At 35.1% G+C, this 27215-nt stretch overlaps 1 protein-coding gene across 5 annotated transcripts; it reads right to left on the reverse strand.

Moving 5' to 3' along the window:
* On the reverse strand, window positions 1–26597 carry LOC131037374 (splicing factor U2af large subunit B). Of its 5 annotated transcripts, none has more exons than XM_057969500.2 (18): window positions 26164–26597; window positions 22413–22603; window positions 15234–15353; window positions 14828–14898; window positions 14101–14171; window positions 13947–13991; window positions 9330–9389; window positions 6112–6172; window positions 5890–6002; window positions 5435–5550; window positions 5163–5261; window positions 4831–4906; window positions 4633–4721; window positions 4463–4529; window positions 4277–4345; window positions 785–866; window positions 622–689; window positions 1–520 (listed from the first exon to the last, which is right to left on the reverse strand). In XM_057969500.2, the coding sequence occupies exons 1-18, from the start codon at window positions 26269–26271 to the stop codon at window positions 386–388; spliced, it is 1641 nt and encodes a 546-aa protein (XP_057825483.2). In that variant the 5' UTR covers window positions 26272–26597; the 3' UTR covers window positions 1–385. The 5 variants fall into 5 exon arrangements, with proteins under 5 accessions (XP_057825483.2, XP_057825482.2, XP_057825481.2 ...); XM_057969499.2 differs by having other exon boundaries at window positions 4463–4526; window positions 5163–5270; window positions 26164–26588; XM_057969498.2 differs by having other exon boundaries at window positions 5163–5270; window positions 26164–26588.
* Window positions 26598–27215: the final 618 nt, after the last annotated feature.

Here is a 27215-nt window from a genome sequence, read left to right on the forward strand (position 1 = left end):
TAAGTAAACTACGCTAAGGGTTTGTTTCTATTAAGAGTAATCAAAGTAAGCTACGTACATGAAAATACAAATAATAAGATCGAACAGAGCCCTGTTCAGTCAAATTCTAAAATGGCAAAATCAGCCCTAGTATCCTCAACATAAATAATGGTAACCTATCAGTTTACTAGAGAAATAAAATGGGTGTTAGAAACTGGCATACATATAGCGTATAAACTTCTATGAATCGTTGACGATCCAATATACAAAACTGCTTTCCACGGCATTTTCTCATCAGAATTATAATATACAATGTGAAAGTAACATTTTTATGGTGTGCAGAAAGAGATGGTCAGAATAAATTATAATCAATATTTGACAAATATAATATTTATTTCTATTCTCATTATTCGTACTCGCCCCTTGAAAATTTGTCTTCTGGATAGTATACTGCCACAACAATATTGCCACCAAACTTCCTTCCATTCAGTGAAGTTTTGGCTTTCGCAGAACCATCAGTATCCGAGTATTCAACAAAGACCTACAAAAGCAAAATAGCAGATGTACATGTCGTGCCAAGCATTACATTTGAATAAAGGACAAACACAACTTGGATAAAAACAAATGAGATGGCACACTAACCTTCCCAACACCTGGGGTAGATTGACCACTTGGTTCAGGCCGTGGAATTACAAGATTGACCACAGATCCTTGTAAATTAAAAAAAATAATAAGCAATTTGATCATTGAACTAGTAAATATGCTTTAAGTGATAAAAAAATAATGAGATACAAACTGCACCTACCATGTTTCCCACATTCTTCTCTCATATCTTCCAATATTTCTTCAAATTCATCGTCATCCCTCAGCTCATCAGGTGACACCACCTGGAAAAATTACAGCAATATGTCAGTCAAAATCTTATAGTCTTTGCAAGTTAATTCAATTATATTTTATATAATACATCATAGTCTGTAGTATATTATTATAAAACAGGTTAAATAAAGGCTCGTCTTTTTAAAAATAATGTTCTTTAAAGTAAAAGTAAGCACTGCTTCCTATAGGACATTGAAGACATTTTGCTGCCAACAGTTCATATTAGGATTATGCATGTGTCCCATTTTGAATCTAACTCTATGACATGCATTTTCTAAGGGTATCTTTTAAAACCATAGATGATTCTGCGTACAGGAAGCCTGAATGTGTTTTCTCTACACAAATTATTTAGTGCGTTCAACTTAAGTGACAGCAAGGTGGTTGCACATACACAACTCCAATGGTCTCTACCTATGTCTCACGATTCATGTTCGTGGTCGTGTTCATTTGGCAAATATGAAATTCAGATCAAAATTGACAGATAAAATTTGCCCAAAAAAAAATTCATGATTAAATTTAACTGATAAACAATTATTCAAGTAAAATTAAATACATTATAATAAACCTAGATTTTCTAATTTAAATATTAAAAAGCACTAAATATATTAATAGCTAAAAATCTAAATTAGATATTTTAAAACATTAAATTTCAATATTAAAAAAGATAGAAAATAAAAACACTGAATAAATTTTTTATATTTTATATTTTATGAAAAAAAAATTAAAATTGAATATACACAAGAATGCTTTTGGAAGGAACTCTGTGTTATTTAATTCAACGTTTCAGATTGCACTCAGCAATCCACCATCAAGAAGAGGAAGAGCATATCGATGGATTGCAACCTTAGTCTTAAAGACACTTGCAACTCGTGCTTATTGCATTTGCGATAAAGAGGATATATACCAAGAGCTCTCCCCGTTTACCATTGTTTCAAGCTACATGGGCATCGTAACAAACACATCTTTAGAGTGTTTAACCTTGACAAAAATCATGCCTTTCCCAAACCTAAACCTATTGTTCTTGACACTCCCACCATTGGAACCCTCCTTTATATTGAAGGCCTATCCAACATAATTTCAAAAATTCTTCATAAAAAAGGCCTCCTTTGAAATTTCAAACCCCTCTCCACCACAAAAAAAACATCCCCTCTACCAAGGATCCCACCCTAGCGTCTCTTAATTCAGGAGTTTACAAGGTCATTTGCTCATCCAGTATTCCATATGTTGGATAAAACGGTAGATCTATAAGCAAAAGGATTAAAGAACATATTGCTGACATTAGGCACTAGCTGAGCACTCCTATCACTCCAAGCATCACATTCGCCTTGAGAATACCCATGTTTGGGTCAAAGAAGATAATTTGTTCAAGAGAAAACTCCAAGAGGCCATGCTTATTAAATGTCTCCCTTTCAATCTTAATCAAGGTGAAGGTTGGCATCTTTGCCCAGCATGGTTCCCTTTGCTTTCCTCTCTCCAGACCTTTTCATCATTCTTATTGATCCCTTTCCCTCTCACCTTATGAGGTTCGTCTCAGAGTCTTCCTTTATTTCTTTTTAAATTCCTGCTCCTTTTTTTTTCTTGGTCAGGCTATTTTTTGTTTTTCTTCCTTCTTTCCACCCCTTTTTGCCTTTTCCTTTTTGATTTTTTAGTTTTATACTCTTTACTGATTTATTTGTAACATACACATACGCATATTAGTATGTTAAATTTCATATTCTAAAAGTTTATCTCTTTCTTTTTCTCTTATATTCATTCTATTCTTTTATTCTTTCTTTTATTTATATTTACATTTTAACTAAAAACATAACCTATAAATCTTAATAGGTTGAGTTAATTATTGATAGTAATTAACTTATTCTATAATTCCTTCCTAATTGTTTGCTTCTTAATTTCTTTACTGTTTAACTTTTTCTTTATACTTATTCCTATTCAATCATTAAGCTTTAGAATTTGTATTCTCCCTCTTGATTTCAATGTTACTTCCCTTCGTTTCTCATTTCAATGTTACTTCCCTTCGTTTCTCATTTCAATGTTTTCCTTGGTTTTTTGTTTTTATTCTTTTTTCCTATTTTTAACTTTCATTCTTCTTCTATCCATTTCTCCCTTGAACCATCCTTCTCACCCTCTCACCTTATTTTCCAGTCCATTCCCCACATCCTCCTTCCTTTAAGACTAAGTTTGCAATCCATCTCTTTACTCTTCCTCTTCCTAATGATGGATTGCTGAGTGCAATCAGAAACGTTGATTCAAAAAACACATAGTTTCTTCCAAAAGCATTCTTGTATATATATTATGGGCAGTGGAAAACTTATGCCAACAATTAAATATACAGTTGATCAAATTAAAATATATATCCTAAATTCCTGTAAGCTATATTAGTTAAAGATATTAAAGATTTCTCAAAAATTAACTAGTACATTTTTTTTAAAAACAAAGATTTAAGATTACTACTATATTCTTTAAATATCATAAACCCGTATAAAATTAATTTCAAGAGCACTAGGATATACTTTTTAAGATAACTAACTAATACATTCTTAAATATATAACCTAAATTCCTGCTCCCTAAGCTGTGTTTCAATGGGACAAAAGGTTAATTGAAGCTCATTGGGCAATCTGTGATGCTAGAATCACTCACAACAGAGGGGTTGCTTAAGGAGTTCTCTAAAAAGAAAAATGAAGGCCAGAATAAAAGAACGGTGGCCCCAAAAATTTACAATGTTAACAAATATCGTCAGATATTTTTAGAACAGCAAAGTCAGATCCCAGGTAACACTCAAGAACGATATCTAGTTCTTTCTACTTTCTTGTCACAGACAGAGAAATACAAAATGCCCGTTCCAGTAGCTCAAGAACTACATCCTACATGCAAAGCCAACCTGCTTCTATGGCTAGATCACCAAATCACAACTTAATCGTTCTGTGGCTCTGCCTCCAAGCTACAGAAGTTTCAACTCCCGTCCTTCCCTGCAAAACTTGCATGGCAAAGACTCACAGACCCACAAAATAACAGTGGAAGTAATATGTTGCAAGTGTTGTTTTCATGGGAAAAATACGAAAAAAAATTAATAAAAAACACTTACCCCTTTATCCATACAAATTTCAAGGTGAACTGAAATGATATTTTAGGGTTTTTTGAACTTCACATGATTTTGAACTTCATGGATTAAATTCAGCAAACCTTGCGACTTAGGTCTCTACTGAAGGAATGTTCTTACTACCATTATCAAGTAATCTTTCCCAAAGAAAACTAGAAATGCGTTGGACACAGCAAGGTGCTTGTCCTGTGTCACATGTTATGCAAATGAAGCACGCAGTGTCCTTTACAAAGTTAAAAAAAGGTACACAACAATAGAATACCAAAATGAGTAACAAATGTGGTCATTTCACATAACATAGCTAAAGGAAATTAAAGACGTACCTGTGTCAAGCAAACAACTTTTGTAGGTATTTCTGGAGGTCCAAAAGCCCCAACTTGAAGTACAAGCTTCTGCAGATATATGAAAAGAATGCTTTGCTTACCATACATGGAAGAAATGTAGAATCACAATAGAAAAAGACCCCAAAGCTATTTTCCCACCATAAAGATGATTCCCCAAAGTCTTACCTGTAAAGCTATGTGTTGTTGAGCCTGGGCTAAGACATTCTCTTGGTCTGGTTTTGGTTGACCACTGCTATGAGAAGTTAATAAGATGGCCTCAGTTAGACTGTCGCAAGTACATATTAAAAGTAAATAATATAGATTCTCCTGTATTATATCCATGTGCATATCTATACCTGGCTGTAGCACGGCGAACAGTCAAAGTTTTATCTCCCATTTTAAGTCCATTTAGGGCAGCACATGCAATGTCTGTCACGGCTGGATCCTAATATTTATAATCAAAGTAATTAGCATCTTTAATATAACAAGAAAATGTCTTTTCAAATAAAATTTGTTCACAATTTACAAAAATATCGGCATGCAGAAAAGCACACCTGGTAGACGCAAAACCCATAACCTTTTGAATTGCCAGTATCTCTATCTTTAACAAGATCAAATCCTCGAAGTGGCCTGAAATATAAAAAAGATGTTAGGACTGCCACAAAACTAAACTTCAGATTTGACATGCCACAAATGTTTTAGTTTTGCTTATAAGTTAATCATTATGTTGATGTGTGTATCCATTCTGTAAAACCAAGTAACTGTTTGCATGTATGAAAAGCAATCAAGGGAAATCCCTCAAAACTAGGACCTCTAACTAAATGCAGGATTTGGCTTTTGAGACAAGAGTTAAGGTAGTACAAGCCATATATCAAACCATACACACCCAAAAGATTCCAACAGCTCCCGTATTTGTGGTTCTGTAAAGTAATATGGCAAGCCACCAACAAAAATACGATCAGGCCCTTCAGCTCCCCCAACAGTACTGTCATAGCTAAATAAGTCAGACAAACTAATTTTAAGACATTTTGAATGAAATATATATAACACAGCACATCATAAAAGAGCTAGAAGTTGAACTATTTAAACCCAATTTATTAACATATACCTGACTTTCAATTTAATCATAAAGATAGCATTTCAAAGTCCATAACTTACCCCGGTGTCAGACCAACAGCAGCCAGATTAAGGTGGGGACTGGGTTGGCTTGGACCCAGTGCTGCTGCCAAGGAGGGATTGTAGTCACTTGGCCTCCTCACGCGTACAGAAACACTCTGTAAAGACATAGTGTTAAACAGATCATTGCAATAGTTCAATTTTCTCATGGAAGACAACTGCAACTGCCCAATAATTTTCTCATGAAATTAAGTTTCTCCTCGAAACATAATTTCATGAGAAATAACTCCAATCTGATGAAATAATAGTTCAATAATTTTCTCATGAAATTAAGTTTGTTACAGAAATTATATGAAATAACTCCTCGATAATATTATAGCTCAAACACAATGAAATTAACTCTTAGATAATATAATACCTCAGACATGATGAAATTTAACTCCTAGATAACATTGTACCTCAAACAAGATGAAATTAACTCCTAGATAATATTATACCTCAAACATGATGCCATCCAGGGCCATAGCGTTGCTAGCTTCTTCAACCGTGCGCATCTCCACAAAAGCAAACTTCTTTTCATGGTTAATATAGACATTTACAACTGCATCACCTGAAAGCATTAAAAACACTTCAGCCTCGTGACCTAGTTCTGAAAGTCTGACTGCTGTAAATTATGAATTCCATTATTGTATTTGACCAGATTGATATGTTATCCATACCTGGCCCTGCAGTATTTCCTCCAATGGCAGCCATAACCCGACTAAAATATGTGGCTATAGTCTGAATCAACCAGATTAGAAAAATATACATTAGCAATTCATAAATCAGAAAAGCAAAGTTATAATGTAATAAATTAACTACATCACTAAAGTCACATTTTTCTACATATGATATGTTATACATATTACATTCATCCATACATAAATGATCCATGTGCTTACATTCGTGAAATTAGTCCAGATGATGACCAATTTATATACCAGACTTAAATTACATATTGTAAAATCAAATTACTTCTATCTAGACCAGCATAAATTTATATAAATTTAGTAATTTATATTTATTGGTAAAATTTCAATTTAAGTCTTCTATTTTCTTCTTTACTACCCCTCAGCTTATTCAGGGCATGATTGCTCGGATTCTTAGATTTCAAATTGGTTCTCTTCCGCGGGTTTATCTTGGGATTCCCCTTACTGTGAGATCTCAACGCAAAGAGTTTCGCAAGAAGTTTAGCCATTAGACTTGCAGACGGCTTTTGTCTGCTAGGAGAGTGACTCTTTTGAAGGCAATGGTGCAGGCTCTTCCTATTTAGAGATGCTTTGTGCAGGTTGCCCCTTCTAGCTTTGTTAAAGAGTTTGATGCTCTTACCCGCCAGTCTCTTTGGATTGGTAATTTTCTCTCTTCGAAGTGGAGCCTGGTCAGGTGGGATTCAGTTTGTAGGCCGTAGCAAAAGGGAGGACTTGGGCTCCAGCCAGCTGGTCTGATTGTTCAGGTTTTAGCTGCCAAGTTATATTGAGGTGGTCTACTTACCACGAGTAAGACTGGGCTACAATTCTTACTCATAAGTACCTCCAGTGAGTTGATAGCTCTAATGTGCCTCAATGCAGCCTCGTTCGAAAGGAATCTATGATTGGAATGCTCTCAAAAAATGGGCAAAGCTCATATAGGAGGGTCTTTTCTAGATTTGTAACAAGGGTTCGGAGGCACTTTTTCAACATGATTCTACGGATGGTCATCCCCCTATTATTTCAAAGATTCCTCATCTGCAGTCCCTCTGTAACATTATAACTGAAGCTGGTTGAAGTAAGGTGAAGGATTTTAAGACTGTTAAGGTCAAGGGTCAGTTGGAGGTGACCTGCTGGAAGTATTCTCAAGAGTGGCTGTTGGTGGTATTGTAGAGGATCTTCGGGAGTTAGAAAAGATCTTTGCTGGTAAGACTATGTAGCTCCCTCAAGGGAAGGGATGCTTTGGCTTGGGATCTTGATCCAAAGGGTAAATTCTCTATTGCCTTGGATTATTTGGAGTTGGATAGACAGCTGTATGGTCAAGTTGGCGTGCCATGGTGGAAGCAGGTGTGGAACATATTCTCTTGGCCAGCATGTAACTTTTTCCTTTGGCTGGTGACCCAAAATAAGGGACGTGTCTATTCTGGTTCCAAAATGACAGTACGGATTGACTAACACGCGTGTTAGTCACGCGTTTTACACAGTCGATTTTGCAATTAACGGCTGCGATTGACTAACCTGTCGCTAACACGCTGTACGAAAGGTCCATTTTGGAGCCAGAATAGACGCAGCCCAAAATAAGTGCCTCGCTAGAGAGAATTTGTGAAAGAGAGGTTTCAAGAGCCCTTCAATCTGTGTTCTTTATAATAATAGTGAAAAATGTACTTCACATCTTTTCTTTCAGTGTCCTTACTCTAGAGAAATTTGGCACCTTTGGTGGGAGGGCTAGAATCATGCTTGTATCCATGCCACTTCTTTAGTTAAGTTCTAGGAAAGTTTGGGTGGGCCTCCAGCTAAGACCTCTTTTCTACAAGTTGCTTAGGTTACTGGCCCCACCTTCATTACTTGGAATCTTTGGTTAGAAAGGAATCGAAGGATCTTTTAGGACTGGAATATGGTGGGTGTTCAGTTGTGGCAAAAGATTGTCAGTAGGCTTTGAGAGACTATTTCAGCAAAGTGTGACCTTTCTATGACAATAGATCCTAGTGATTTTGCAGTTATAGGTAATTTGAATTTGGTTAATAGCAATTTGGGCTTCTCTGTAGGTAGAAGACCTCGGCAGGCCAAACAGTGGATTCATCATAAGGGCAATGGTTTCCTCCTCGTGAGATAGTTTTGAAGGTTAACGCTGATGGTTCTTCCAGGGGAATCCTGGACATGCCAGAATTAATGGCATTGATAGGGGCAGTGATGGAGGTGTTGTATTTTTTTCTCTATCTACAAAGGGCAACATTATAATAATCTTATGAAGGTTCTAGATATTCTTCATGCAATGGAGATAGGATGTTCTCTTGGTTGGAAGAAGGTTATTGAATTTGATTCACAGAGTGTAGTGGATATGCTGAATGAGCAAAAGTTGGATGGAGTTAATAGGCATTTAGCCTTAGCGTCTAAGCAGATTTTGAATTTGTGCTCCTCTTAGGATTATATTTATTTTAGTCATATTCCTTAGGAGTGCAACAAAGTGGCAGTTTGCCTGGCTAAATGGGCTTCTGAGAACTCAGAGAAGTGGAATGTGAATGACTGGGGTCTCTTGTCCTCAAAGTACTCTGAGACTTCTTGCTGTGATTTGAATAAATTTTTACCCACATATTAAAAAAAAAGTTCAAATTCAATTTTCCTATTTTTTACTATCATAATTATATTGAGAGATCACTTAGCAAAGAACAAAACTGTTGCAACCGGATTCCAGATGGGTACATGTAGGCAATTTCCTACCCAGAAAAACATATTCAGTCCAATAATTAAATATTACTTTAATTAAAAAACGTCTCTTTTCGTCAGTGATCTAAGAGCACCCCCAACAATGGTGCCTAATAAGGCTCTTCCAATCATTCTAAATTATTCTTTGCATCATTTTCTTCATGCTTTCTTAGTTAACAGCCCCTTCATCAGCTGCATGTTGATAGTGGACCATAATGAGACTGCTTGATTTATTCAACTTGGAAGTATATATTCAAGAGAATCGGCAACCAAATCACTAGTCAGCATAAGGAAATCATTAAATTGAAGTTTCTATATGGACTGTGTATCAATCTCTGTTGGAATTGTTTATTGCTAATGTAAATTTAATTCATTTATAAAATAATTGCAAATTCATGACACAACTAACATAATGAGTTGAAGAAAGAACCATTCTATCAATCATAAACTGCATTGAAATCTTCATTGAAAAAGAATACAATAAATGCCATCATATCAGAGAGTTTCACCTGCTCATTAGCCATTGGAGGAAGCCCACCAACATATACACGCCTTGCATGCCGAGTGGCCTGTCTCACATCCAGGAAAGGATAAGATCATTCCAAAGAAGTCATTAATAAGTCAAAAAAACACATAGGAATCAAATTGTGCAATAATATTTTAAAATTTTGCATACTGTCCTCAAGAACCTTACACTAATGTTATAATATCAATGCATTCAACTTCTAGCTTTACATGCAAACAAATGTGTAAGTAATTCATTCTCTTAGCTTTGAACAAACACAACAAAGAGAATAAATTTAAGCTGCGATTGTTGAATGGTTTATATCAAGAATATGTAAATAGCAACCTCTTGCACAAGCTAACATCAACAAGGATAAATGGAACCTGACCCTTACTTTGAATACATATGCTACATAGGGCATGTGAAAATTATTCAGATACACACGAGTTAATTGCAGCAGATATATGGCATATAGTATTTTTTTTCTTTCCAAAATCACTTGCAGATCTACAACAGGTTGGATTGGTAGCAATGCCAGGAGCAGCATTTGTTTTTCTTTCATTAAGTGCATTACAAACAGTAAATAGTATTTGTGGGTCAACTTACTACTCCCAACCTAAGTCACCAGGTTCGGCCGAATTTCATCCTTGGAAGTTCGAAATTCGCCAAACTTTAAAACATGCAATTAAAATCGTTGAAGTTCGATTGGTCAAAAAAATAATTTATAAGTCTCTGGAGAAGTAGTCACGGACGTTCGTCTGCAATTTTTGCCGCCGTTTGTGCCCTAGCCAGGTAGGCTTCGATGACAAAATATTTTGTTTTTTTTGGTATGTTGATGGCTTGGTTTTATAATTTATATTGTATTTTTTTTTTATGTTGATGGCTTCGTATGGGAAATTAATGGGTATTCAATTTTTAACGACAATTAATCTATGATCTCAGAGTTTAGCCTAGATATTTTCGACAGAGTTGAGTAGAAGGAGTCCAAGACAATGATTGATAAGAACCTAGAAATTAGAATTCTTCATCAGATTGGGGTTTTCATAAGAGCCTAGAAATTAAAATTAGAATGATTTGTAAACTGTATTATTAAATGATTTATATCATTTTTTTTGTATATAGTATTATTATTTAAATACATTATAATATTATATTATTTAAACAAAATATTATATTGTATTTTTATGGTCAAATTAAAATAAAATATTATTTTGTTTGATGTTTAGTTTTTATATTATTTCGTTGAATGCTGTTTATTATTATATTATTTGATTTTTAATTTTTATTTGTTTTATAAAGTTAAAATAAAATTTTAATAATTTTTATAGTGTTGTTTAAAAAATGTAGTGTAGTATTATTTTATTTTGTTTATAAATTTAGTAAACAAAAATAAAAATTAGTTTTTGTTTATTTTTTGTTAAAACATTTAGAATATATTAATAAATATTTTATTAAAATTTAGTATTTATATTTTGCAAGGTTGAAATAAATGTAGTGTTTGTTTTGTTTTTTAATTTTTCTTTCCAAACATGCAGATTTTCATTTAATGGCTCCTCCTGATACTTCTAGGCATGGAAGCATGTGACCGGAAATGGAACTCACATCAAATGTAACCTATGTGAGGGAACTATTATCGGAACTTTAACAAGGCTTAGGGACCACTTCCTTGCTAATACAGGGAGTCCAGGTGGAGGTGTTCAAACATGTAAAGGTGCGACTCCAGAACTTAAAGCTATTCTAGAGAAAGAGTTGGTTGCTTCAATGGTAGGCAAAATGAAGAAGGCACAAAAGAAAAAGAATTGAAGGATATATATCTAGATTCACATCTATCATGTCTTCCTCTTCTATGCAATCCAAACCGGTGAGCATATCAAAAGAGAGTGGAACACTGAACAACTTTTGGAAACCAGAAGAGAAACAATAGGTGGGTGATGTAGTTGCTGATTTGTTTTACACAAGTGCCATTCCATTCAATGTTGCAAGAAATCCACATTTTCGTAATGCAGTTCACAAAATTGCAGAGTTTGGCAAAGGGTACACACCCCCAGATTCAAAGGCTATCAAGACAACTCTTTTGCAGAGATCAAAAGATAGAGTGACTGATAAATTAGTTGATGTCAAAGCCACTTGGAAGGAAACAGTTTGCACTATATCGAGTGATGGATGGTCGGATATGTGTCAGGCCATTGATTAATGTTTTGGTATCTTGTCCTAAAGGTGTTGTGTTTTTTAAAGTCATTGACACGAACCACAAGAAAACTTCAAAGTATATTTTTCAAATATTAGAGGAAGCCATTCTTGAAGTAGGGGTGGAAAATGTGGTTCAAGTGGTAACTGATAGTGCAGCAAATTGTGTGGGAGCTAGGAGGTTGATTGTAGAGAAGTACCCACAGATATATTGGAGCCCATGTGCAGCCCATTGTCTCAATTAGTTGCTTCATGACTTGGCTAAATTCCCATGGGTAAATGAAGCTATTCATAGAGGGAGAGCAATTGCAAATTTCATACGGAATGTGAGAGGGAGAGCAATTGCAAATTTCATACAGAATCATCGTCTCACATTGAGTATTTATAGGCAGCATGCATCGAAGGAATTGTCGAGGCCTTGTGAAACAAGATTTGCTTCATATTATATCTTTGAAAAGAGTGGTTGAAGAGAAAGCAGCTTTGAGATCTATTACTTGTTCCAATCAGTGGGAAAGTTCAGTGCTTTCTAAAGACCCTAAGGGGAAGAACATAGAGCAAATCATCCTAAACAGCAATTTCTGAGAAAGTGCAGCAAAAGTTTTGCTTGTATGTGAACCAATTGTTGAAGTGCTTTGTATGGTTGATGGTGACACTCCTTGTCTTAGCATGCTTTATGAAAGCATGGACCGGTGTAAGGAATCTATTCAAAAAGCACTAAATAATGAAGAAGCAAAATATATGCAGATATGTGAGACAGTTGATTGCAGATGGAAAATGATGCACACACCTTTACATGCAGCAGCTTTCTTTTTGGAGCCCTAGTTGTTTGCTATTGATAGAAGGGGTGATAATGAAATCATGGCAGGGCTTTACCAAGCCATTAGCAGGTATGTACCAGATCCAGAAATTGCAGCACTAATCAAAGATCAAAGTTGGCAATACAAGAGAGGAGAAGGGATGTTTGGAGGGGCAGAAACCAAATATGACTCGCCACGTATACCTGAATATAGATGGTGGATCACTTATGGATCATCAGCTGCAAGAGTTTGCTATTCGAATTTTGAGTCAGTGAGCAAGTTCATTAGCTTGCGAGAGGAACTGGAGTTGCTTTGACCACATCCATTCCAAAAAGGAACAAATTGTTGACTGGAAAGTTGGGAGATCTTGTCTATGTTCGCAGCAATTTGAAATTGCTGATGAACAAATCAGCAAAGAACACTTCTTTAGAACAAACTCTTGAAGGCATAGCAATGAATGGTGGATCACTTATGGATCAGGAGCTGCAAGAGTTTGCTATTCGAATTTTGAGTCAATGTGCAAGTTCATCAGCTTGCGAGAGGAACTGGAGTTGTTTTGACCACATCCATTCCAAAAAGGAACAAATTGTTGACTGGAAAGTTGGGAGATCTTGTCTATGTTCGCAGCAATTTGAAATTGCTGATGAACAAATCAGCAAAGAACACTTCTTTAGAACAAACTCTTGAAGGCATAGCAATGCCAGATGCAGATGAGCCTGACTTTGCAGATGATGAACTGAGTAGTGATACAGATGATGATGATGATTTGGCATCCCGGCCAAGTGCTCTTGATGACTTAAAGTTATTTTAAAGTTCTAAAGTCTTTGAGTGTTACTGTACCTTTTTGACAAAAGAACATCTTTGCAATCATGAATGCATATGTTTCCTATGGTTTATATTTTATAAATATGTCATCTTTTTGTAATGATTTCAAATCTATTTATCAATGTTAAACTATTTAGGCAATTTTATAGATATATTACATATATTTATTAAAAAATTACATATAGCGAATTTAATTTGAATTTTATACATTTCTAATTTTTTCCTCATCGAACTTTATTCGAATTTCAAAGCTTTCGAACTTCGAATTCAAATTTGAACTTGGTGACTTAGCTCCCAACCATATAAAATGGTTTCCCTCAAACCCACACCTCCACACCATTTCAAACATTATTCTCGACACAATTTGTCAGTAAGTATCAATATAACTTTGATCAAAGAATGAAAATATATTAACTTGTTTTTAAAACACCAGCCTACCTCTACTTCCAGAAATGAATATAAACTTGTATTTAATCAACCTAATGCTAACAATCGTCATTTTATTGGCTTTACAGCATGAAGAACCAATTAAGAAATTGTGGAACATAATGCCAGATTCGGAATTAAAAATTCAGCAATATAGAATACTCTCTTGTCAAATGAATCCTAAAATATGCTACAATCTTAATTGGACAGAAAACACAACCATATCCAGTTCTTTTGCCGATGCTAATTGTCCCTGCCCTTAGAAAGCAATTATAAATGTAATCAAGAATTACAGTATAATGTGCAATCACTGTTCCCCCATTAACACAGGCCTTTCAAATGAACCCAGATCCATATTACAAGAAAAGGTAAAAAAGGTAGGGTACCTGCTGTGTCATTGCTTGTACAGGCATTACAGGGAGACCTCCAAACTGTGCAGTAAAACATAAATCATATAATCCATTAATAAGACACTAAAATAAATAAGACTATAAGCTGACACAAAAAAAGAGTAGATAACATGTATAATTACTAAAGCACCTGAGTGTTCCCAAATGGAAACATGTTAGGAAACATTCCCGGCACAGGCTGTGATATTCCTGCAGTTTGACCTGTGAGAATTTCAGCAAGAAAATTTAGCATGAACAGTACAATACTTGTGATACGGGAATAAGATATCAAAAACTGCAACTACGGAATATTATTGTTTTCAATCGTCTCCTGCTGGCCCCACAAGACATTAATATCATTTTCTCTACTTGACATCCCCTCTTATTAATTAATAAATAACTAAAGAAACATATCTGTTATTTCAAATACTGAGAGAAATTTTTGTAAAACTACCAAAAAGGCAATAGTTGCCGGTTGAAGACGAACAAGGATCCATCAAAACCGGTGCATTGATTCTTCGGTTGTACATAAAAGCCATAGTGGCCACGCCCATTTGTAGTATAGAGGGACATTTTCCCCCATATTGCCTTCTTAGCACAAAAAATAAAAACAACAACAAACAAACAACCAAAACACAACAAGCAAACAAGAAAACAAAGGCTTTCAGTTTCGGTATGAAACTACCAATTAAACTAAATTGCCCATAAATAAGTATAAAATCACATTAAATTTTTGTTATAGATCCAATCTTCTACAACCCAAAATATGCACCTTATGGAACAAAAGCTATTTAGAATTAAAAAATATAACTGGCATCAAGCCAGCCTAGCATACAATAAAAGAACAAACAAAAGTGAGTAAGTCCTTATGCACAGACCTGCCAAAGCTGACCCGGTCATCATGGTTGCAGCACCAGGAGGTGCCATGTCAAAACCACTTGTTCGTTTGCTGGAAAATAAATTCACATGTTAGCAATTAATCTCACTTAAAAAAACTGTACAACAATCTTGCATATGCACTAATCATAATTGACTACAGCTTGCATAAGAATTGTTATCTGGAATACGTAATGATTAAGGACAGTAACAATCATCCAAAAAATAATTAGTTTTCAAATGCAACACTGCCATATAATAACAAGATATAATAAATCACTGAGATTAAGTACTAATCGATAAAAACATGAGGGTAAAAAAATTAAAGCATTAGAAATGGGTACAAGCCATAAAATCATATTAAAATTGAACAGAGATTTTGAAATTGTCATTAAAAAGCATATTTACCTTTTGGAGCGCGAGCGTGAGCGGGAACGGGACTTGGATCGATGTCTTGACTTTCCCCTTGAGCGAGAATGTGATCTATGTCTATGTCTCCGTTCTCTATCACGGTCATGATCGCGATGCCTGAAATTGCATCATACAATAATCCATTCAAAACAACATCAGGTGAGTTTATGTGATATACTTGAAATGATAACAAGACAAAATCTAGACCTTTCCAAAATTACAGGCAAGTATCATCTCTGAATATCACCAAGGGTCTTCATGACCAAAACCAGCATGCATGTACTCCAATGTGTTTTACAAGTACCCAATCTCCCAATCTCTTAAGTTAGAAAATGAGCATACAAAAGAACAACAGAAAGCAACATATATTCCTTCAGTAAGAGGAACTGCACAAAGGTGATTTTGAAACAACCAATAATTAACTTGATTTAACTTTTACTTTGCATGCCATCTGAAACCTCTTAACCTCTCATTAATACCTTGACATTTATTACTGCTAGCATGAACAAATTTAGCATTGAAAAATGTAATGTCCCCTACTGGGAGGCTGCCAAATTCCCAATGATTAACATACATCACTATGAGTATGCATTATTATGTCTTAAATCAAATTATTAAAATTAAGGAACAATAAGGATTCATTATACATTTGACAGTTACTATACTTTAGGCCCAATCCTTACTTCTTTCCTAATCATCAGCCCTAACAGAGGATGGGGAATTACTTGTCATAGGGTGCTTGGAAACCAGTCTACAAGTAGGCTCCCTCAAGGTCTCAGGACTCTGTCCATATCCCATCTTGGGCTTACCTATCTTGTGAGGTATTACTCCACCTCTCCCTAACGAAACCAACCTATCCTCACGAGGGGCAATAGCGAATGATTAAGGAATCGGCTAACTTCTAATGTATTATGAATAAATATGTAAACAATTGAAATAAAGCAAATTGTTATATAAACTTAATTAACCAATATAGAAAAATGTAACAGCAATGTTATAGGTCATATATCTGCCCTTAATTCTAATAGTATTTAGCACAGTTACTATGAGAACCGTCTCCTACCCCTGGAGACCCGTACCGGTACCAGAGACATGTCTCCAGTACCAGATACTTCTCTGGAAACTTCTTGACGCATAAGGTGCTTTTGGCTGTCGTCTCCGAAGTCTCCCAACCAAAAATTGACGTCTCCTCCTAAAAAACTTAAGGCAAAATGCAGTAAAAAGGAAAAAAAAATAAAGCAAACAAATAAGATAAGCTTGTTGCAAAGCAAAGTCGTAGGGAAATGACATATAAGGAAACTATTTCATAGGAAGGCAAAAATCCATGCAAAGTTATAGTGATCAGATCTATTGACAATGTAGACTTTTTGAGAGGACCGATTTCTTATCATTGTAATAGTCTAAATAGAAATTGCCTTTACTATTTAGCCGACAATATTGAGTTTGCTCAACATCTATATTACCGTACTTTCACTAAAAAAATTAGACTGGCTATGGTATCAGCCTAAGTCACCAGGTTCGACCGAATTTGAACCTTGAAGTTCGAAATTCGGCGAACTTGAAAAACTATGCAAAAAATCAATTAAATTCAATTAAATTCGAAAAAAAAATTAGGGTTTGTGATAAAGTGTTTTTAATTTTTTTTGGCTTGCGTTTTAGGGTTTCGTCGCGGATTTTATAAATAGGACGGCCGCAAGAGTTGCAGTCACACCCACACGAGTTGCCAACGGAGCCCAGTCTACCCGACCGCCACCTGAGTTGCCAACGAAGCCCAATCTGCCCGACCGCCACGCGAGTTGCCAACGGAGCCCAGTCTGCCCGACCACCCCACCAGTCCATTGCGCCACCACCAGTCCGCGACGCCACCAGCTCACATCGCCACCAGTCCGCGACGCCACCAGCTCGCGTCGCCTGCAGTCCGCGACGCCCCTGCAAGAATCGACCTGTCTGCGACCAATCCGCGACCTGCACAGGTAGGCCGCCATTTTTTTTAGGTTTATTATTTGTTTTTTTATTTATAATGTTTATAATGTTTAAAAATTTATGATTTTATATTAATAGTTTGTAATATTATATTATATATTTTTATATATTTTTAATTTTTTTTAGGTTTAATATTTTTATAAACAATTTAATAATGTTTATTATAAATTTTATTATTATTTATTTAATAATGTTGTTTATTTAATATTTTTTTAGGTTTATTATTTATTTATAATGTTTATAATGTTGTTTATTAAATGTTTATAAATTTATAATGTTGTTTATTTAATATTTTTTTAGGTTTATTATTTAATAATGTTGTTTATTTAATATTTTTTTTAGGTTAATTAATAGCTTATACTTTATAATGTTTATTTATAAATTTATAATGTTTATTTTTTATAATGTTGTTTAATATTATTATTATATAGTTTATAATTTTATATTAATGATTTTTTATTATATTGTTTAATATTATATATTTTTATTATATATTTTTAAAAGGTTGAAATAAATGTAGTGTGTTTTTTAATTTTTCTTTGCAAACATGCAGATTTTCATTTAATGGCTCCTCCCAAATCAACTTTTGAGGCATGGAAGCATGTGACCCGAAATGGAACTCACATCAAATGTAACATATGTCAGGCAAATATTATTGGAACTTTAACAAGGCTTAGGGACCACTTCCTTGCTAATACAGGGGGTCCAGGTGGAGGTGTTCAAGCATGCATAGGTGCGACTCCAGAACTTAAAGCTATTCTAGAGAAAGAGTTGGCTGCTTCAACAGTAGGCAAAATGAAGAAGGCACAAAAGAAACAGAGAATTGAAGGAGATATATCTAGATTCACATCTGCCATGTCTTCCTCTTCTGTGCAATCCGAAGCGGTGAGTGTACCAAAACAGAGTGGAACATTGAACAACTTTTGGAAACCAGTAGAGAAACAACAGGTGGATGATGCAATTGCTGATTTGTTTTACACAAGTGCTATTCAATTCAATGTTGCGAGAAATCCTCATTTCCATAATGCAGTTCAGAAAATTGCAGAGTTTGGCAAAGGGTACACACCCCCAGGTTCAGAGGCTATCAAGACAACTCTTTTGCAGAGGTCAAAAGATAGAGTGACTAAAAAATTAGCTTATGTCAAAGCCACTTGGAAGGAAACAGGTTGCACTATATTGAGTGATGGATGGTTAGATATGCGTCAAAGGCCATTGATTAATGTTTTGGTGTCTTGTCCTGAAGGTGTTGTGTTTTTGAAAGTCATTGACACCATGAACCACAAGAAAACTTCAGAGTATATTTTTCAAATATTAGAGGAAGCCATTCTTGAAGTAGGGGTGGAAAATGTGGTTCAAGTGGTAACTGATAGTGCAGCAAATTGTGTGGGAGCTGGGAGGCTGATTGTAGAGAAGTACCCACAGATATATTGGAGCCCATGTGCAGCCCATTGTCTCGATTTGTTGCTTCATGACTTAGCTAAATTCCCATGGGTAAATGAAGCTATTCATAGAGGGAGAGCAATTGCAAATTTCATATGGAATCATCGTCTCACATTGAGTATTTATAGGCAGCATGCATCAAAGGAATTGTTGAGGCCTTGTGAAACAAGATTTGCTTCATATTATATCACTTTGAAAAGAGTGGTTGAAGAAAAAGCAGCTTTGAGGTCTGTTATTTGTTCCAACCAGTGGGAAAGTTTAGTGCTTTCTAAAGGCCCCAAGGGGAAGAACATAGAGCAAATCATCCTAAACAGCAATTTCTGGGAAAGTGCAGCAAAAGTTTTGCTTGTATGTGAACCAATTGTTGATGTGCTTCGTATCGTTGATGGTGACACTCCTTGCCTTGACATGCTTTATGAAAGCATGGACCAGCATAAGGAATCTATTCAAAAAGCACTAAATAATGAAGAAGCAGAATATATGCAAATATGGGAGACAGTTGATTGCAGATGCAAAATGATGCACACACCTTTACATGCAGCAGCTTGCTTTTTGGAGCCTAAGTTGTTTTCTATTGATAGAAGGGGTGATAATGAAATCATGGCAAGGCTTTACCAAGCCATTAGCAGGTATGTACCAAATCCAGAAATTGCAGCACTAATCAGAGATCAAAGTTGGCAATACAAGAGAGGAGAAGGGATGTTTGGAGGGGCAGAAGCCAAATATGACTCGCCACGTATGCCTGGATATAGATGGTGGATGTCTTATGGATCATCAGCTCCTGAACTGCAAGAGTTTGCTATTCGAATTTTGAGTCAGGGAGCAAGTTCATCAGCTTGTGAGAGGAACTGGAGTTGCTTTGACCACATCCATTCCAAAAAGAGGAACAAATTGCTGACTGGAAAGTTGGGAGATCTTGTCTATGTTCGCAGCAATTTGAAATTGTTGATGAACAAATCAGCAAAGAACACTTCTTTAGAACAAACTCTTTAAGGCATAGCAATGCCAGATGCAGATGAGCCTGACTTTGCAGATGATGAACTGAGTAGTGATACAGATGATGATGATTTGGCATCCCAACCAAGTGCTCTTGATGACTTAGAGTTATTTTTAAGTTCTAAAGTTTTTGACTGTTATTGTACCTTTTTGACAAAAGAACATCTTTGCAATAGTGAAAGCATATGTTTCCTACAGTTTATATTTTATAAATGTGTCATCTTTTTGTAATGATTTCAAATCTATTTATCAATGTTAAACTATTTACGCAAATTTATAGATATATTACATATATTTATTAAAAAAAATTTAAAATTACATATGGCGAATTTAATTCGAATTTTATACATTTCGAATTTTTTCTGCATCGAACTTCATTCGAATTTCAAAGCTGTCGAACTTCGAATTCGAATTCGAACTTGGTGACTTAGGTATCAGCAATATAAGCAATTTTAATTTCAATTTTAAAGTTAATGTTAAGCTTTACCACTGTTCTTGTTTTCAAAGTTCTTTGTCATGATATGTTTTGGAAATTATTAAATACTATTTATTAAAAAATTGGCATCTCCAAGTTTATAAATCGAAAAATATTTTCGTTGATTTGGTTTCAAACTTTCAATCATAAAAAAAAACACCACAAATTGAGCAGCAACAGTAGTGTCATTCATGAGGGTAGTCAAAATGAAAATGAAGTCAATAGAATATTTGCTTGAAGTTATCAATGTTGCTTGCAGTATATTTGCTCTCTATCATATCACCTGTTGTGGAGGTACTCAGGTATGTAGATATAAACTCTCCTAGCCTTGGAGAGATCTATGAGACTTTTGATAGCATGCTTGATCAAATGAAGCAAGCAATTTGTAACAAGGATCCCGGATTGCAATTTTGTGGGGAGCATATCATATCTATTGTCACAAAGAAGTGAAACACAATGAACACACCTCTTCATATGGTTGACTATGATCATCATCCAAAGTGGTATAAACCTAGACCTAGCTGAATGCTTCCTTCTAAGGATGAAGGGGTGATGGAGGGGCTTATGGCAGCCCTTCGTAAAATGTATAGCACCGAGGAGGCAACCAACACTTAGAGAGCAGTGGCTTCAATTTTCTGATCTTCAGGGTCCTACACTCAAAAAACCAGAGGCTAGGACAGATAGAGCCACTATTGCACAAAAAAAAACTCAATGGATGGTGGAAATTTCATGGGAAGGACACATCGGAGTTGAAACAAATTGCTATTTGTTTACTCTCGCAGATCACTGGTTCCTCTGCTACAAAAAAGAATTGGTCCAACTATGGCTTCATCCACTCCATTAAGAGAAACAGGCTTACCTCAAAACAAGCTGAATAACTAGCTGCAATTCATAGTGCCTTGAGACTTCAGGACCGGCAGACTACCAAGTATCAATGGACTCCAGCAGCACGTTGGAATGTTGATCCTAAAGATGTTAGGCAGATTGACAAGGAGGTACAACCAAGAATGTTTGTCTACCATTGGATGATCCATTCAGGCAAAGAGTGATAGTGTCACAAATGGTTCTGAATCTTTGGATTTTAATAGCCCAAATGAGGCTTAGTCTCATAGATTGTTGTATTTTGATGTCTGAGACTTTGAGTAACTTTAACAGTTAAATTTAATTTTAAAATTTGAAGATGAAAAACAAAATGCTTCAATACTATACTTAATACTGTTGGTATGGATCTCATGATTAATTTTATTGTTGTTCTATAGTTTATAGTGCTGTTATACTCTTGTTATAGTGCTGTTATACTACTGCTGTCATATTTTATTTACATATTGATATTGTTGTTATCAGTTATTGATCTCTCTCTCTCTCTCTCTCTCTCTCTCAAAAATATATATTTCACATTATGATGGAGAGCGAACCAAATCTTTGTAACACCACAATTCTGACCAAGTTTCCCTATAATAAATAAACTCTTATACTACTGCTGCCATGCTCTTATACTACATATTGATATTGTTGTTATCAGTTATTTGAAGTTTGTCATGCTCTTATACTACTGCTGTCATATTTTATTTACATATTGATATTGTTGTTATCAGTTATTGACCTCTCTCTCTCTCTCTCTCTCTCTCTCTCTCTCTCTCTCTCTCTCTCTCTCCGATCTCGATACATATATATTTCGCATTATGATGGAGAGTGAACCAAATCTTTGTAACACCACAATTCTGACCAAGTTTCCCTATAATAAATAAACTAGGTTACCGGGTTCGGCCCCCTAGACCCCTGGTACTGGTCCAGTCCGGTCCTCCTGTGGTCTGGACAGGGTCCGTGATTCACAGGCCTGGTTCGGACCAGGTCGAACCCAGGGGTCTGACAGCCCAAAAATGATTTTTTTTTTTTCGCAAAATTTAATTTTCTTTAATTCCACCACATAAAAAATTAAAATATAACCCTAAAAGTGAGTTTTAAAGCATTAACTTAGCACATTTCACACAAGCAACATGACTACAAGCAAGGGGAAATGAGGATGTGGGATATAGAGCCAGAGCATACAGATAGCGAGCAAACTTAAAGTGCAAGTGCAAGTGGCATTGGCATTGGCATTGATTCATCTAATGTCAATGTCAATGATAAGGAGGAGGAGAATGAGGATGATGAATTAGAGAATCCATTTGATGATCAAACTTTAAACTGTTGAAAGTTGAAACAATGATACTTGAAAATTTTATCATTTTGATATTAAACTTGATGTATATGATGCTGTTATGGTATGATCAGGAAATTACCTATCGTAATCATGACTCCTGTGGCGCTCACGATCCTCAGTTCGCCCTCTACCTCTGTCTTCCCTCTCAACACGGTCCCTGTAGTGGTCCCTATGCCGTTCCCTGTCCCTGTCCTTATCCCTGTCTCTATCCCTCTCCCGGTCTTTCTCTTTGCTCTTTGCCCTTTCTCTTTCTGAATCACGTGAGGAATGCTGCAAAATTCCAATCATTAGAATTCATAAACAAAACAGGCATCAACATCTAGCAGTCCTCCAAAAATCTTGCATTCAATATGTTCCACTACATTACAACTAAAACTTAGCACTTAAACATTAAGAACAGTGAGATTCATTGTACTAAGGATTCATTCTCTTGCAAGCCTGTGATCAATCTGGACAAGCATCTATATCTTATAAGTTTGGTCCATGTTCAAAATTATAAGTAGAAGTTTTGACTATTCAATAATTCTGTATTAAAGTGACATCAGAAGGGATGTTATGTTCTTAATAATGGGAAATGACATTTTTGCTTCTATAATTTTATATTTAGGACTTCTGTATAATTCTGTGTCCAACATTTCCAGATTTCAATGTCATTCATATTGCCATCATGTGCAAATTTCTTGGAGATGAATACCAATAAGCAACATTCGTTTATATTTGTTTACAGAGTTACCTTAGTCTGGTCTCTGGCATACAGCTTAAGGTGGGATGAGAATTATTACTGTCAAATACAAATCTGGAAAGAATCAATCAATTTGTATTTGGTTTTTGAGCTCTAGCTTAGTTTGTAGAAATAAAGCTCAAATCTGACAAGAGTTGCCACATGGTCCCTAAAACAAAAACTAAAACCATGGTTTTGCAGCAACAATGTTTTATTGAGAGGATGCCAATACCCATGAAAGTTCTTAAATCAAACTCCATGTGAGTAAAGCTTCCTAGTCCCCCCTGTGCTTTCTCAATTTGAGCAGTAAAGCCATTAGAAATTCATTGGAAAATACTATCCATTGCTAAAAAATAAAAACACATAATACTCTCTCAAGTGTTTTTCATTTATGGAGATGAACTTCAACAAGGTTATCCCAGTAACGAATCTCCAGAAATGCAAAGAACTTTCATGCCATTAATTGAGGATCTTTATGAATATGTATTTCAGATGCCCTAAATGTTATCCTTTAAAAAGATAAGTTCAAAGTGTTAACCCACGTACTCTAAACAAGGAAAAAGGTTACACAAAAACCCTTTAAAAACTATTCCAACTCAGATTCCAAAAATTGTTTACACAGGTTCGTCCTTTGCTTCCTTTACCTTAATGATTCAGCATATAACTTGAACATGATTCTCCACGTAGAATCATGTATACCTTTACAATATTTCATTGAAATAAGTCCATCTTAGACAAGGCAAATTGTGCAAAATTCTATGGCAACACTTTAAAAATCTTGCATACAATGAAATTCCAAACCTACAATCCTTTGACAAAACTACAAGCTGATAATAATTGATCATAGTGCAATATGATCCCAAATGATACAAAAAATAGGAAAATCAATACCATTAAAAATGACACCAAATACATCTGGTGGAAAGGCCTAACAGTCAGGGCAATGATGCTGTTCATCAAACATCGTAGTTGATAATAGCAGATAAAGTTGTTTAACATTGCTTGTAGGAATAACGGAAAACACTGTCCACTCAAGAAGCACTATTAAGACCAGAGAGATGCATGATAAAAGTTACCATGTGATGAAGACATAGTCAAGCAAGATGCAGCCAATGGAGACAAACATGGAACCCGTTATGATAATGGAGAATTGTTCTGTGTGATAGGAACAAATAATTGTGCCATGCATGTAAATAGAACTATTTGAAGTTAGAACATCATTAAAGATGTAACCAGGAAAGCAGCTTTTACTAGGCTTGAAACATCAGTGTGGTGAATGAGAAATCTTTACTACACTAAAGATGGTCATTTCTTCATAAGTGATACAAGTCAAATCTTCATGCTCACACAGGGAGTTCTGACATATGCCAGAGAAGCACAGAGCAAAGATATGTACATTCAGAAAGATTAGTGAAAAAAGAACAGACTAAAACTTGATTATATCTATTATCTGCAAATAAATTATACAACTGAGACGACAGATAGAAATGATTTCGTCACCTTAAAATATAAATTACCAATGTCCATGAAGCATTTACCAAAAAAATAGCCTCAACTCAAATCAAAGGACCATTAGACTAAACTTCAGCATAAAAAACAATGAACCATATGATTAATCATAAAGCCCTGTCAACAACAAAACAAAGATGCTACACTAAAAACAATGATTCCACAACAATCAGCATCCAGTACTTCTTCAATAACAGGAAAGACATCTCAGTCACAATATTCTTTGGTAGGGTATTATTTATATTCTTCTAAGATTGTATATCTCCAAAACATTGAAAGTTGAAACCATATAATATCTCCAAAACAATGGAAGTTGAAACCTTAGAACTTTCTAGACCTTAAATACTGTACATGTCAGAAAACCAAACCCTCCTAAGAAAGCAAACAATACAATCCAGCATCAGTGCACTCTGATCAGTTTGCCAATAACTGGCAATGCCAATTTTGTACTCAATTATATAAGATGATTTATGACACTTGGCTATCTGGTAATTTACACACTCAACTGAAGGGAACTTTAAAACCCAAGTGGGAGTTCTCAACATTTAAGCTTACTCAACTGCAAATTCGTACAACCTATGTATTCTGGTTTATGCCACTTAGCCATTGGTGGTTTATATGGCTTAGTCATTAAGGAATTTACCCACTCGACTGCAGAGATCCTTAGGATTCTATGGGTCTACTATTCAGGGCGCTGCCCCCCTCCTATTGAAGACAGACAAGTCTCCATAAGTGGGGAATGATAAGGCTGAGGTAACTATGAGGTTATCAATGACGGTACATGGTAGTAATATAGCCCACCAAATCAGATGAAATCCTAACAAGTTTCTTTTGTCCTTATAGTTTAGTGTATGCCCTTGGTGAAGCTTAAAACAAACTCATTGACATGTGTACGAAAGCCTTGGACAGTATAAAGTAAATATCCAGATCTACATAATATATTAAATCAATTGGTGAAGATTATTACAATCTCACTGGCATGAATACAGAAGAAAGGCTTCGACCCCATAAAATTAATCTCACGATCTACGTAACAAACTGAATCGAATGAAATTAAACGCATCCCAAGGGAAAATATTTCACGAGGTACAGCTAAAATTGTCAGTTTCGCACCATAACGAAACCTGTGTTCAAATCCTGTAGATATTAATCGGATAAATTACCACAACTAATTTTGAGCGCATAAGATCAGGTACAGGTCATGGGTGTATTTCACGTAACAGATACACCTAGGTTGTAGCGTCTAATCCTACGGACAAAATTTACCAACCGTCGTAGAATCTAAGCCGAAAGAGGTTCTATAAGAAAAATTTACCAACCAATCCCTGGTGCTTAACTGAAAAAAATAGATTCGTGGGATTTAATATATGACAAATAGAAAACTGGGGTTTTATCACGCAATCTGGAGTCTGAAATTTAATACTGTTTTACAAGTGACAAAAAACTGTCAGATCCATACTTTTCAACAGATTAATAACTCACAACACAGTCATTACAACCTACATTCTCACCGAAAACTTACAAAACTCAAACGCCACGGACCTGTCAAAATAAGAAACCCTATAAAAATTTAGGCAGCGATGAAGAAAGAGATTAAAACCTGGCGCTGAATGTCCTTGTCTTCGAAAACATCGTAAGGCGAGTCTTGTTTGGGATAATCGTCGTAATTCTCACCATTTCCATCATACCTCCCGTCGAAGTCAGCCATTGTTTCTTTCTATTTTTCGTTCTTCACTTCTCGCTTCCTTTTCGTCAAAACGGCAATAGCGCAGAGTAGAGATCAATCGATTTCTAGACGATAAAATTCCTTGAAAACACTTGCAATAGTTGCCACCGTGATCAAAATAAAAGATATAATGTGAATATGGGCGTATCTGTGAAGTCTTCTTTCGTAAAACCCTAGGCTTTCAGGATAAAAATAAAATACCCGGTCAATTAAGCAGCGGTTCGTACGGGCAGGGGAAGCAGATTTCCATCGTGCTCTGTCAAAGCCTTTCTCACTCGTGACTCGGTGAAAAGTTTTTATTTGGATTGGACTTAATTTTATGGGCATAAGTTCTATTTTTAAAGAAGAAGTGGTTTCATGAATAAATTTATTTTTTAAGGATTATTGATTATAGTTAATCTGATTTTAAAAAGGTAAGTCAAAAATTACAGATGTGTATAACATTAAGGTTAACATCTTAGGATTATTTGGAATCTTCTTATAAAAAATAGTAGCCTCTATTTTTTAGGCATGTACAAAGTTCATGGCCTCCATCCTTAAATTTAGGAGTTTAAACTTTAAAGCTGAAGTACACTATAAAATTCATGGGATGGCTAGCTTTAAAATATTTTGTGACATTATAGATATTTGTGTGAAAAGAATTGATGAAAAACAAATATTTAAAAATAATAAAATAAAATTATTTTATTATAGTAAATTTGATTTTTTTGTAAATTCATCTAACAATACTCAAATACACTAAAATCAAATTTCCTAATTTCGATCATGATATTGTTTGTGCAACAAAGGCTTCAATGGGTAAATAATAACTTTTGTATACACCTAAAAATGACTAGAGATAATTAAATAAATATTAATTGTTTATTTAATGGCTTTATTCTTATATCAATAAATAAATTGAATAATTTATTTATTTGATTCACTAG

Source organism: Cryptomeria japonica, chromosome 3 (assembly GCF_030272615.1).
Source record: "Cryptomeria japonica chromosome 3, Sugi_1.0, whole genome shotgun sequence".
NCBI classification, from domain to species: domain Eukaryota; kingdom Viridiplantae; phylum Streptophyta; class Pinopsida; order Cupressales; family Cupressaceae; genus Cryptomeria; species Cryptomeria japonica.

Excerpts from the sequence above, each read along its gene's own strand:
- LOC131037374 (XM_057969498.2), bottom strand. The coding sequence starts at position 26,271 with ATGGCTGACTTCGACGGGAGGTATGATGGAAATGGTGAGAATTACGAC. Across the intron at positions 690-784 it reads AGAAGAATGTGGGAAACATG|GATCTGTGGTCAATCTTGTA; the intron begins GTAGGTGCAGTT and ends TTAATTTACAAG. Across the intron at positions 521-621 it reads CTACCCCAGGTGTTGGGAAG|GTCTTTGTTGAATACTCGGA; the intron begins GTTAGTGTGCCA and ends TTGCTTTTGTAG.